This window comes from Nansenia antarctica (assembly GCF_963989245.1).
Source record: "Nansenia antarctica genome assembly, chromosome: 10".
Classification (NCBI taxonomy): domain Eukaryota; kingdom Metazoa; phylum Chordata; class Actinopteri; order Argentiniformes; family Microstomatidae; genus Nansenia; species Nansenia antarctica.
In genome coordinates this window covers 34,149,713-34,162,756 of record NC_137680.1, presented here as the reverse complement: position 1 = coordinate 34,162,756, position 13,044 = coordinate 34,149,713, and the positions used below count along the sequence as shown (strand labels likewise).

The window sequence follows — 13,044 nt, the reverse complement described above, 5'->3', positions numbered from 1 at the left end:
GTCTGTGAGGCATAGTTAAGTGATTAGCTTATGTTTAGACAAATGTACTTATTGTACATTTGTTGCCCCTGGATAAGAACATCTGCTACTGTAGATGACTGGTACAAATAGGAACATAGATCATGTGCAACCAACATCTCCAGTTCATAGAATCTGGATGCAACTAATGATGATGACAAGCGGTGTGAGAGCTCACATGATTGGTGTATACAGTATGTAATGTCCCAGAGACATAAACGGACTGACTTATATAGCGGCCTTATTCCAAAGCGCTTTACAACGGCCTCTCATTCACCCGTTCTCACACACATTCACACAACGATGGCGGCAAGCTACCATGCAAGGCGCCGGGCCGCTCGTTGGGAGTGATTTGGGGTTCATTGTCTTGCCCAAGGACACCTCGACATGTGGCCAGCCGGGGTTCGAACCGCCGATCTGCCGACCTTGCGATCATTAGACGCCGGCTCTACCTCCTGCGCCACAGCCGCCCAGAGACATACAGTAGACTACAGTATTGTCCATTGTCAGTGAATCTCATGTAGACCAATGCCTTCTTCAGTAAAGCAGGAGGTGTCAGGAGGCGTAGAGTGTACAATACCCATAGTTCCATAGGGGAGAGGCTCACAAAGAACCTACAAATGCAGAAACATGACATGACAAATCCTCAGAGACTTCCATAATCTTCCCCTGCTACCGGTGAACAAATGAACCATGCATAGTTGATGCAGCCGCCCACAGGCCTTTAGAGGAAGTAGCCTACATTGTCAACAACAGAAGCAACAGTACGGCTCCAAGCACACTCCCAAACTGCTTCAGAGACGCTTTTATTCAAGCACCTTCTTTAAGAGCACGACTGGTGATAGTTTAACGTTGGAAAACTGTCTTTCAACTGTCTGTTAAATCATGTAAGCATAACTGAAAATTAATTTCTGAAATAAATGATTTGATCTATCTGGAATGAAGACATTACCAGTTGGCGTTCATTTGTGGTCCAATCCATGTTTCATTGCATGTGGCTGGAGAGGGTGCAGGGTTCTGGTGAACCCAGTCTCAGGGGAGCCCTCCTGGATGGTGAGACGCTCCAGATCTGATCCACTAGATGCTTCGGACCCTCTCAGAACAGCACATCACTCCTAACACCAGCACTCGTGTCTGTCTCTCGCTCAGACTCTCTACTATCAAACAACCAGGAAATGCCAAGTCACTTTAACCGAAACACATTTCCTCCATGCTCAAACTCAGCCTCCTCGTACAGTCTAAACCCCTTCCTCTTTTGGTCCTGCAGTTATTTGTGAACAGATAGTGAGTGAAGGCTGGCAGCATCCTCCCACCACCACGGCATACACTCAACACTAATATCTCAGTATGCTTTGGAAAAAAAAGAAAAAGGAATGAGTGCTTGAATGGTTCACAGTTCACACACAATGCTGCCTCACTGGCCTCTAGATCACTGTTGGGTACAGTGTGTGACTGACTTTCACCTACTTTCATGATAGCGCACGAGCAAATACTCATTTAAAAGTCCAAACGAGAATGCAAATGGTGCCCTGCCCTCAAGTCCACATCTGTGATCTAAATTTAGCAGCGGCTCCCCATAAATGGAGGCCATTGCATTCATTACAGCTGACATCTGATCCTCTGTACCTGCTTCTACAACGTCAGGATAGAGTTACCTATAAATAATATGACTATTGTCACGCCAAGTCAAGATCAAGTAGTAGCATGGAAGAGACATTTTCTCTAAAGTAAAACGTATTCCAGATACCAAAAGGCCGAGGCTGATAGACCTCCTGATAGACCTCCTGACCTCCTGATAGACCTCGATAGACCTCCTGACCTCCTGATAGACCTCCTGATAGACCTCCTGACAGACCTCCAGACCTCCTGATAGACCTCCTGATAGACCTCCTGATAGACCTCCTGATAGACCTCCTGATAGACCTCCTGACCTCCTGACCTCCTGATAGACCTCCTGATAGACCTCCTGACCTCCTGATAGACCTCCTGATAGACCTCCTGATAGACCTCCTGATAGACCTCCATCTGACCTCCTGCAGTAGCAGGGCTTCAGCTATGGGCTATTGATGATGATGCAATGAAAGAGCGAGGAGGGAGCAGTTCCAGATGTACATAGAGTCTACTCTTATGGGTTGCTGCATTTAAACTGATTTCGAATTGACATAAAGGAAACTGATGATGAAACTGTTGCTTAATAATGCAAGTACCACAGTATCAAATTGTTCCAAGGGCTCAACCGTGCAACAGCAGAGGAAGTAAAGGCATGGGGAAAGCAGGCGTCGGCCTTGCGACACTCGTTAGTTCGAGACACAAGGCTGGTAATTAAATTAGTCATTTGATCAGATTCCTGGCTGCAGTTGGTTTGCGATCAATGATGGAAACGAAGATAACGAATCACTGTGGACAAAGGATACAAATCGGAACATGTTTAAGAAATGTTTGAAGTTATCGTGGGACTCCATATAGCTGATCACGTGAACAGCCTCGATTTCATATTTTCTTATGTGAAGCCAATGTTTCTGTTTGCTGTTCGCACACACTGCATCTTGTTTGGGCATGCTCAGATACTAGATAGTGGCGACACTGTACATCGGGGACATTGTGTAGCAGCAAACGCTAACCAACTGAATCAACGACAAACTCCCAACTTTCACCTCAGTTAGGTGAGTGTCAACAACATCACAATACTGGGAAACCTGCACCCTACGGTATTGCAGCACTTCCTTAAATGAGTAATTAAAAGTCTGAAATCCAACCTGTGTTCAACATTTTATACACACAGTTAAGGGAAATGAGAGTCCTTTGGTGTAAAAAGTAATAAGTAAAAAGAGAGGGAAATACCAAAAACAGAATCAATAGCCTCTATTTAGCATAGTATTTCAAGCTTGATAGCTGGCAATCTTCCCAAAACCTTTTGTTTTCATGTCCAGTTCACAGCTGAAAAGTCCCCTAATCCTTCTATTGGTTTGATCATTCTGAATCCGTACACTGCAGTGTTTACCCATTCACATGACTATTGGCATTGCGATCAAAAAATTACATGATACGTTTTCATTCCCATTGACTTATCGTTGATCTCCCAAAATCCCTGGCCTGTCTGCCAAGGTGGGCCCATGCAGCTGTGCTGCTCTCTGCTGCTTGACATTCTGCTCCGCTTCAGCTTCCTGTGCCATTGGAAGGCGAAACAAAGAGCACTTTTGGTTTCCTGATTCAGCTCTCTGTTGGTAAACAGGCATGGGTGGGTGGGTGCCCGTGGGATTGTAATTACAGGACTTGTGGAGGCCAGAAGGGGTTTGGGGGGGGGGGGGGGGGGGGGGGCGATCATGTCTTATCTCTCCTCAGAGGAAGGCATGCACGTGAGCTAATATTACAATGCAAGGATGATGAAGAACATACCACTGAAACACAGAGTGTGAAGACCTTTTGTGCAGCACTGAGCTAGTCATCAATACATGGCATGTATGGAGCACAAGAGCGCTCTCTTCCAACATGGTCAGACCAGAGAGGGGGGGGGGTTCACAGCTGGGTGTATGGGTGGCAGTGAGCCTGTCACTACGGGCTGTCATTAACCCAATTAACAGTCACCCAGCAAAGTATGACAGACTAATTATGCCTGTTTCCTCCGCCAGCTAGGCAGCGTACTGCTTCCCTGGTTTACTTTCCCATAATTACACTTAATTGTCCAGAAAGGGCATTTTTTCATCTACCAATCCTGCCAAACCCCCAAGAGGCTGTGGAAGGGGTGACAGGACCAGCTATGGAGGCCAGTGCAGCCAAACACCATGACAGACCAACCACCATGGACAGACCAAACACCATGGATAGTTCTGACCACATGAACTAACCGGACATATTCCCCACAGCTCTGTGTGAGCGATTATAAAACAAATACACTTCTAAAACAAAGACCCCCCCCCCTATTTCTATGTTTTCCCCTTGATGCAAAAGACTTATAAGATGCAATAACGTTTCAACCAGGGGTTCAATGCCCTGACAGTGTGGATTATATTGGTGCAACAAATAACTTTTTTTTCAAAATAACATTGGGGTCCAATGACAGTTCCCTTTGGGAGGCTGATAAAGCACACAGCTCTCTCTATCTGACAGGATCTGACAAGTCTACTGTCTTCTCTCTTTCGGTCATCAAATCAGATTCGACTGTATAAGTTCATACCTGTCGGGGTGAGAATTTGCTGATGCCTTGACATATTTGGAGTAATGTAGTCCTGAAGGAAAGCCAATCACTCTGTTGTATTTCCAAACAGCTCTGAGACATTTAACGGCAGACAGGTCCAGGTGCAGAGACGTGTACAGAGGACTAGTAAGCCTGTTGTGCTTTGACCATTTAAGTACTACATTTTAATATAACATGCTCAAAATTGTCAAAGCCTTGTACTGTATCCATTGCAATTTCTCTTGGATTAAACCAGTTTGGCTTAAAGCAAATGAGTAAAATATGATCATTATCTAGAATAGGCCTGTTCAATTATCCATTGAACACACACATTCCTGTACTATACTACTCTGTAAAATATCAGTGGTTTTATGGAGCTATATCTTTATGCAAGCTCTGAATCTGGTGTGATCTGCCTGTTTCAGATGGGTGTAACAAATTTCTTGCACAATCATAGGAAGCGCAGCTCCTCCAAGACTGGCATGCCAGTGCAAGTTGTGTTTTTTTTTATACAAGATCCAGAGAGATGGTTGGGGTATGTGAACACTTTACAGACAATTGTTCAAGTCCATGGTTCTATTTAGAGAAGTCCACTACTGATGAGTGCACATAGAATAGGTGCCTAACTGAACACAGTCATCCCAAATTCTGTGTCAACGTGTTCCACTGATTTTAGTCTTGTTGACTGAATGCAGGATACTGAAAGAGTTTTCTAAGCTGAGCTACTGTAGGGGTGGGTGGATACATGTGTGTGTGTGTGTGTGTGTGTGTGTGTGTGCTACTGCAGGGGTGGGTGGATACAGCATGGGTGTGTTTCTTTATGACTCAAACAATGAGCTGGTTTCTTCTGACATTGGGTGATGCAAGGTTCATGTTTGGAGAAGCACCAACAACAAAGCTCTCATGGCAATGTGGCTGACGGATTGAAGCTACTCTGTAATCCAAATTAATAACTTTGAATACCACAAGAATGCAATTTAATCTAAGCCAATAGGATGGTTACCAGATGTATAGTCTGAAACATGCCAACATGAGCTATTATCTACAGCTAGTTGTATTTTTATTGTATGTGTGTGACAATACACTATACACAGAGAACAGGAGTGATGCTCACATCTGGAGACAGACATCCAGTTTAAAGACGATATTGTTGACACTAACTTGACTTCCCGGTATTGAAAGACTATAGGAGGGGCAGGTAAACACTATAGGAGGGGCAGGTAAGTGTTTAGAGACATTGTTGTAGAACTGCATCGGCCGGGCTCCCCGCCTCCACCATCAGACCTCTGCAGCTCATCCAGAATGCTGCCGCCCGTCTGGTGTTCAATCTCCCCAAATTCTCCCATGTCACCCACTCCTTCGCACCCTTCATTGGCTCCTGGTAGAAGCTCGCATCAGATTAAAGATGTTGGTGTTTGCCTACCAGGTGGCATAGGGAACTGCCCCTCCCTACTTAAAAGCAACGGTCAGCCCCCAAACCGCAAACCCCTGCCCGGTCACTTTGCTCCTCCACCTGCGCAGCCTGGCACCGCCGCCTCTACGAGGATGCAGCAGTTACGTTATTTGGTCACAGCTTTTAACTGTCCTGGCGCCCCACTGCGGAACACACTTCCCACTGCTGGAACAAGCTTCCCTCTGCTGGAACACACTTCCCTCTGCTGGAACAAGCTTCCCACTGCTGGAACAAGCTTCCCACTGCTGGAACACACTTCCCTCTGCTGGAACAAGCTTCCCTCTGCTGGAACAAGCTTCCCACTGCTGGAACAAGCTTCCCACTGCTGGAACAAGCTTCCCACTGCTGGAACAAGCTTCCCTCTGCTGGAACAAGCTTCCCTCTGCTGGAACACACTTCCCACTGCTGGAACAAGCTTCCCACTGCTGGAACAAGCTTCCCACTGCTGGAACAAGCTTCCCTCTGCTGGAACAGGCTTCCCTCTGCTGGAACACACTTCCCACTGCTGGAACAAGCTTCCCTCTGCTGGAACAAGCTTCCCACTGCTGGAACAAGCTTCCCACTGCTGGAACAAGCTTCCCTCTGCTGGAACAAGCTTCCCTCTGCTGGAACAAGCTTCCCTCTGCTGGAACAAGCTTCCCACTGCTGGAACAAGCTTCCCACTGCTGGAACACACTTCCCTCTGCTGGAACACACTTCCCACTGCTGGAACAAGCTTCCCACTGCTGGAACAAGCTTCCCTCTGCTGGAACACACTTCCCTCTGCTGGAACAAGCTTCCCACTGCTGGAACAAGCTTCCCACTGCTGGAACAAGCTTCCCTCTGCTGGAACAAGCTTCCCTCTGCTGGAACACACTTCCCACTGCTGGAACAAGCTTCCCTCTGCTGGAACACACTTCCCTCTGCTGGAACAAGCTTCCCTCTGCTGGAACACACTTCCCACTGCTGGAACAAGCTTCCCTCTGCTGGAACACACTTCCCACTGCTGGAACAAGCTTCCCTCTGCTGGAACAAGCTTCCCTCTGCTGGAACACACTTCCCACTGCTGGAACAAGCTTCCCTCTGCTGGAACACACTTCCCACTGCTGGAACAAGCTTCCCTCTGCTGGAACACACTTCCCACTGCTGGAACAAGCTTCCCTCTGCTGGAACAAGCTTCCCTCTGCTGGAACACACTTCCCACTGCTGGAACAAGCTTCCCTCTGCTGGAACACACTTCCCTCTGCTGGAACAAGCTTCCCTCTGCTGGAACACACTTCCCACTGCTGGAACAAGCTTCCCTCTGCTGGAACACACTTCCCACTGCTGGAACAAGCTTCCCACTGCTGGAACAAGCTTCCCTCTGCTGGAACAAGCTTCCCTCTGCTGGAACAAGCTTCCCACTGCTGGAACAAGCTTCCCACTGCTGGAACAAGCTTCCCACTGCTGGAACAAGCTTCCCACTGCTGGAACAAGCTTCCCTCTGCTGGAACACGCTTCCCACTGCTGGAACAAGCTTCCCACTGCTGGAACAAGCTTACCACTGCTGGAACAAGCTTCCCACTGCTGGAACAAGCTTCCCACTGCTGGAACAAGCTTCCCACTGCTGTCAGGACTGCAGAGTCACTACCTGTCTTCCACTGTAGACTGAAGACCCATCTCTTCAGGCTACATCTTGACTGTCTCTCCCGAAGACCTCTTCATCCCCACTACCCCCCTGTACAGTTTCTCTACTGTAAATACAAATAAAATACACACAAAAAAGAAGTAATTCTTCCTTCTTCTAGCATTGTGACTACCAATGGCCCTTGGTCTTAGCATAGATTTGTTCTGAGGATGAAACTAAATTTAGGTCATATACAGCTACGCTAAGATTAGATTAGATTAAACTTTATTGTGATCTCAGAGTACAAGTACAACGAAATGCAGTTTAGCATGCAACCAAAAGTGTGAATAGTGATATAGGAACATGATATAAATAGAACAAGAATGGTAGCGATAGGTAACTATGCAATATAGAGCAATTGCAGAGGTAGTATCGTAAACATCAGTTTAATTTGGAGGTATATAGTTATTGGCTATATACCCTGAGTTATGTACAGTTAGGTAGCTAGTGCAGTGAGGTAGTTTATGTACAGTATCTAATGTGCAGACGTATAAAAAGAAGAATCAGGAGACATGTGCAATGTACAATATACAGTAAGTACAATATACAGTAAGTGCAAAGATAGTAATGTAAACATCAGTAGTGCAAAGGTTATAGAGTGATCACATTAACCAGGGATGTGCAACCATCAAAGTTTTGTCATTGTCATCATAGTATTGTCATTTCCATAGTATCCCGGGGGGGGGGGGGGGGGGGGGTACTGAGAGTCACCTTGCTTTTAAAGAGTGCAGCTTTGTGTAATGTCCTTCTGAATCGCAAGCTATCCTACACATCCAATTGTACTGTATTACCCTGCAAACCTGCATGCTGCCATCATGTGTCAGTATTAAAACACCAGACAGGACAACCCTGCATGCTGCCATCATGTGTCAGTATTAAAACACCAGACAGGACAGACACGCAGGCTGTGCTGTCAGTGTGAGAGGTTAATGACGAAAGAGGTTAATGACGAAACGTCACAGTTGTCCTCCAGCACACTGAGACAGATCAGCAGGAAGTGGTTGGCCTCACTGAGCGTGTAAACGGCTGTCATGACCAGACGCAAGACAGGCGCACAACATCACCTCAGCACAACATCACCTCAGCACAACATTCACCTCAGAACAACATCACCTCAGCACAACATCACCTCAGAACAACATCACCTCAGCACAACATCACCTCAGCACAACATCACCTCAGAACAACATCACCTCAGCACAACATGACCTCAGCACAACATCACCTCAGCACAACATCACCTCAGCACAACATCACCTCAGCACAACATGACCTCAGCACAACATGACCTCAGCACAACATCACCTCAGAACAACATCACCTCAGAACAACATGACCTCAGCACAACATCACCTCAGAACAACATCACCTCAGCACAACATCACCTCAGCACAACATCACCTCAGCACAACATCACCTCAGAACAACATCACCTCAGCACAACATCACCTCAGAACAACATCACCTCAGCACAACATCACCTCAGCACAACATGACCTCAGCACAACATCACCTCAGCACAACATGACCTCAGCACAACATCACCTCAGAACAACATGACCTCAGCACAACATTCACCTCAGAACAACATCACCTCAGCACAACATCACCTCAGAACAACATCACCTCAGCACAACATCACCTCAGCACAACATCACCTCAGCACAACATCACCTCAGCACAACATCACCTCAGCACAACATCACCTCAGCACAACATCACCTCAGCACAACATCACCTCAGAACAACATGACCTCAGCACAACATGACCTCAGCACAACATCACCTCAGAACAACATCACCTCAGCACAACATGACCTCTAGCCATCTATCTGGCAAGAGAAATACGTGTATTTAAAACACGGTTATGAATACAGTATCTAGTGAACGAGTTTACCAGAAAACAACATTGACTTGCCTTGAAAAACATTAAGAGTTAGGCTGGCAAGATTGGTGTTCCAGATAACATCAGACACTGCTATCCACTCCTCTGCAGCCTGTTACTACATAATCATAATATCACAATAATAAATGTGAAAACAAATGCATTCAAATTCTGACATTCACTCTGTTAGCGTTTAGTGGACCAGAAGGGAGGCTGATGAGGGAGGACCGCTCCGCTGTCATGTGCTTGCTGAAACAGGTCAGTAGAACAGGTCCATCAGCTTTGAATCCAACCCTGTTTAACCCCACAACACCAGCCTCACACCATGAGGTACTGGAGAGAGGAGAGGGTGGCATTTTCTCTTCACACGTACTAACTGTAGTGTGTGGAGTAAAAGACTTACCAGGTCTGGACCCTAACTGGTAGAATTGTAAGGCTACCACTATGGTTTGAGGAAAGACTTATGTCAAGCTCTCATTGAATTTTCCTTAGGCATGGAAGCAGCTTGAAAATCTGTTGAATAATTAAATGTAATTTATAAATTACCAGGCAATCTGTTCTCATAAATACAATGGGATTCTGGCATTCCATGTAACGTTTTCTCCTGACCTCAAGTAGCCTCCACACATTGCCTGGTGTGATGGTCATACCGGAGCACCTGCTACTTCCCGTTTCCATGACAGACTACCAGAGGAAAGTCTGGCCAGAGGATGAAGGATTGACCATCAGTGAGTCACACACACATGTTATGGAACAGACGTATTTAGACAAATCTACACAAAAAGACAATTAGGTCTACTAAATGTTTCTAATCGACAAGTCTCATAGTTCCAGACCACTAGAGGGGGTGTCATCAGAATGGATTTCAGGAAATTGCTACTTTTATTGCAACAATTTGTTCACAAGCACGTGTAGGTGATATAAGTCGCACTAAACGTTCAGTTTGAGAAAAGCAAAGAAAATATGTGCAAACACTGCTTAAAAGTTGCAAAACAGGAATGCGAGAGGCTTGTGAAAAGTCGGAAGGACATCCAGGAAGTATCCACCTGACCTGTCATATGGCAGCAGCAGGTACAACACACCTCCTAGTTCCTAGTCACACATGGATCCCACATCATCTGGACATGCATGCTATAGCTACACATCATCTGGACATGCATGCTATAGCTACACATCATCTGGACATGCATGCTATAGCTACACATCATCTGGACATGCATGCTAGAGTTGGGCATGGAGACGTCTCTACATGGAATTGCTGATTAAATTGTAACGCGGCCTCCGATAACAGATCATGTTTTTTATGAACCCTAAATACTTCCTCATACGAGCCTATTCCGCCTATGACTGCTGTAAGAACACCAAAACACTGTATGCACCTATGGTTATATATGGTTAACCTGTATATCTTGTATACAACTATGTTCAAGCAGAAAAGAAGCAAGAATCATCAACAGGTGTCGGGGTTTTTCCACTGTTTCACTCACCTTGGTGTGATCCAACCTCCAGAGCTCAGTCAGCCTTTCCTTCGATGCCATTCCCTCGGAGTCTGGGCAGAATGCCGTGCTTTTAGTAGAGATTAACTTTTACATTAGTTTACTGTGGGTCTGCTTCCAGACGAGCCGCGACATTGGTCTCGTGTACCATATTCGCAATACAGCAGTACAGTATAGGCTATCAAAGTATGACATTTAAGACGTTTCAAAGTTATCCAAATGAATAAGAAAAATATAGCAAAAAAAAAACTGCGTTGGAAATGATGTCCAGAGCTAAAACAGGAGGAAATCCAAAGCCAAAGAAACACCTATGTCCGCATAGAGTTATCCATTAGTCTACGATCCCACAGAGGAGTTCCAACTTCCCACGGCCATCGCTTTCACAATGCATGAGCCATCTCCTCCCATGTGGCTACAATAAGGTATTATTATTATTATTATTATTATTATTATTACAATAAGGTCTGTGGACGCGACTGAATCTATACGACGTCCTGCAGTCTCCAAACATGTACTTGTTGCATCGAGAACCCAACCTTCTGGCTGTAGCCTGCTCTAGAGGGGAAGCGCACTGTAATGTGGACAGGTAATATTCTTAAAGACACATCCACCCTTTAAATAAGCTCTTATTGGAGTTAGTCACTAAAACATGTTTAAATAAGCTCTCATTGGAGTTAGTCACTAAAACATGTTTAAATAAGCTCTCATTGGAGTTAGTCACTAAAACATGTTTTTTTTCCCACAATATTTTTATTATCATTTTTATATACCAACATCAAAGATGAGACAACAAAAGACAACAAAAGAGAAACATACAATAACAACATTCACAAACATAGACACACACAACTTGCATCAATTTTGGATTGAATGAAAAAACAATACAAAAACAAAACTTTCCTCCTGTATAAAGTATTCTATCTTACATGTTCTTCATGTATGGTTCCCACAGCTTGTCAAAGTAAAACTAAAACATGTTGATGAAATGTTGACATGACATGTTGATGAAAAGTGTATGGCCAAAGTGTATTTGAATAACTACAATCAGACTAGAAAAGGATGATAAGTCAAAGAACACATCTAAGCCTTCAACAAAGGCAATCATGTGCAGACTGATTCCCACATATTCCCAAATGATTTGTCCTAGTTACTCAAATCATCTGATCATTAAGATGTTTTAATGAAACAGTTACAATTGCAGACTATGTGTGTCTAGCTGTATCTTTTGCTCACGACCAACACTTTGACTTCTCTGTAAACACCCCCCATCGAAGCTTATTGGTCCCTTGTCCCTCCTCCTGTCAATGTGTATGTCTGTCAGACAGAAATACAGCATACTAAAAACATAACAGTTAAGACAATCAAGCAATAAACATGTATAGTGCATGATCTGAAGTAGCCTACATGTTTATTATACATTCATACTGGGCAGTGTTTATTGTTCTTTATAAGCTTATTAAATTATCATAAACGGCAGCATATTCTCTCTGCTGTTGTCCATCAAGTGTACTTAAGCCTAACAGTCAAGTTTGTACTCTGTGATGGTTCATCTTTAACATAGGTCTATTTGGTTGCAGGCCAACATTGGTCAATAGGAGGATGGCCACAGAGAACCTCTAGGCAGCTGTATTGCCATGGCAATGCCCTACATTCCACCCAGGACCAGTGTGTAGCTCTCTGTGTGGGCCTTGCTTTCCTCCACTACCAGGCATACTCATCATGTGTCTACGGTGTATGAGTATGATTATGACTATACATGTTAGAGAGTTCAGGAACATACAGTACAATTCAGACAAGTCAAATGCTCCTCCTCCATGGTATTTAAATGAAATGCATCAACCACGGTGAAAAAGCATTGCACATTTCTGTTTACCTTCTTGTGAAGTGTCTCAACCATAATATTTGATGCGTTTTGTATTGTAAAAGTATACATGTTATCAATAGTTCAGTCATTCATTGGTATATGCAGTTGTGATGATTTTGTATTTATATACATGATGATTTAGATCAATAGAGGATTTGATCTGTTGTTCAATGGTAATAAATAGCTGTGAAGTCTTAGTCCTTGCATCCAGAACTCTGTCTGAATGTTACAGTGATCACTGATATTTCCCCATCCCTGTCATGAAGACTGTTCTTTATACAGTTGGTTAGGGTTGATATTCATATCTTGCTATTGTTATAGTACAACATTTAATAGCTTAACATTTAATAGCTTAACATTTAATAGCTTAACTATTTAGAACTGTTGATAAGTGAGTTTGTCCAAAGTCATTATTGGAAAGATGGTTCTGTCATAAGAATCGATGTGCTCGACACTGGTTTCTAAACCTATGACAGTACTATCAATCGATTATCGAGTGACTGACGACA

General features: G+C 44.4%; 1 protein-coding gene across 1 annotated transcript in view; it reads right to left on the bottom strand.

The window, feature by feature from the left end:
• nbeal2 (neurobeachin-like 2) overlaps positions 1-10,713 on the bottom strand; it is a gene marked incomplete at both ends in the record, with an annotated part of 99,139 nt that extends 88,426 nt beyond the window's left edge. The window contains one exon of the mRNA XM_080541236.1: positions 10,663-10,713. Within this exon, the coding sequence (XP_080397362.1) occupies positions 10,663-10,713 (51 nt within the window). The remainder of the gene's footprint in view (positions 1-10,662) is intronic.
• Positions 10,714-13,044: the final 2,331 nt, after the last annotated feature.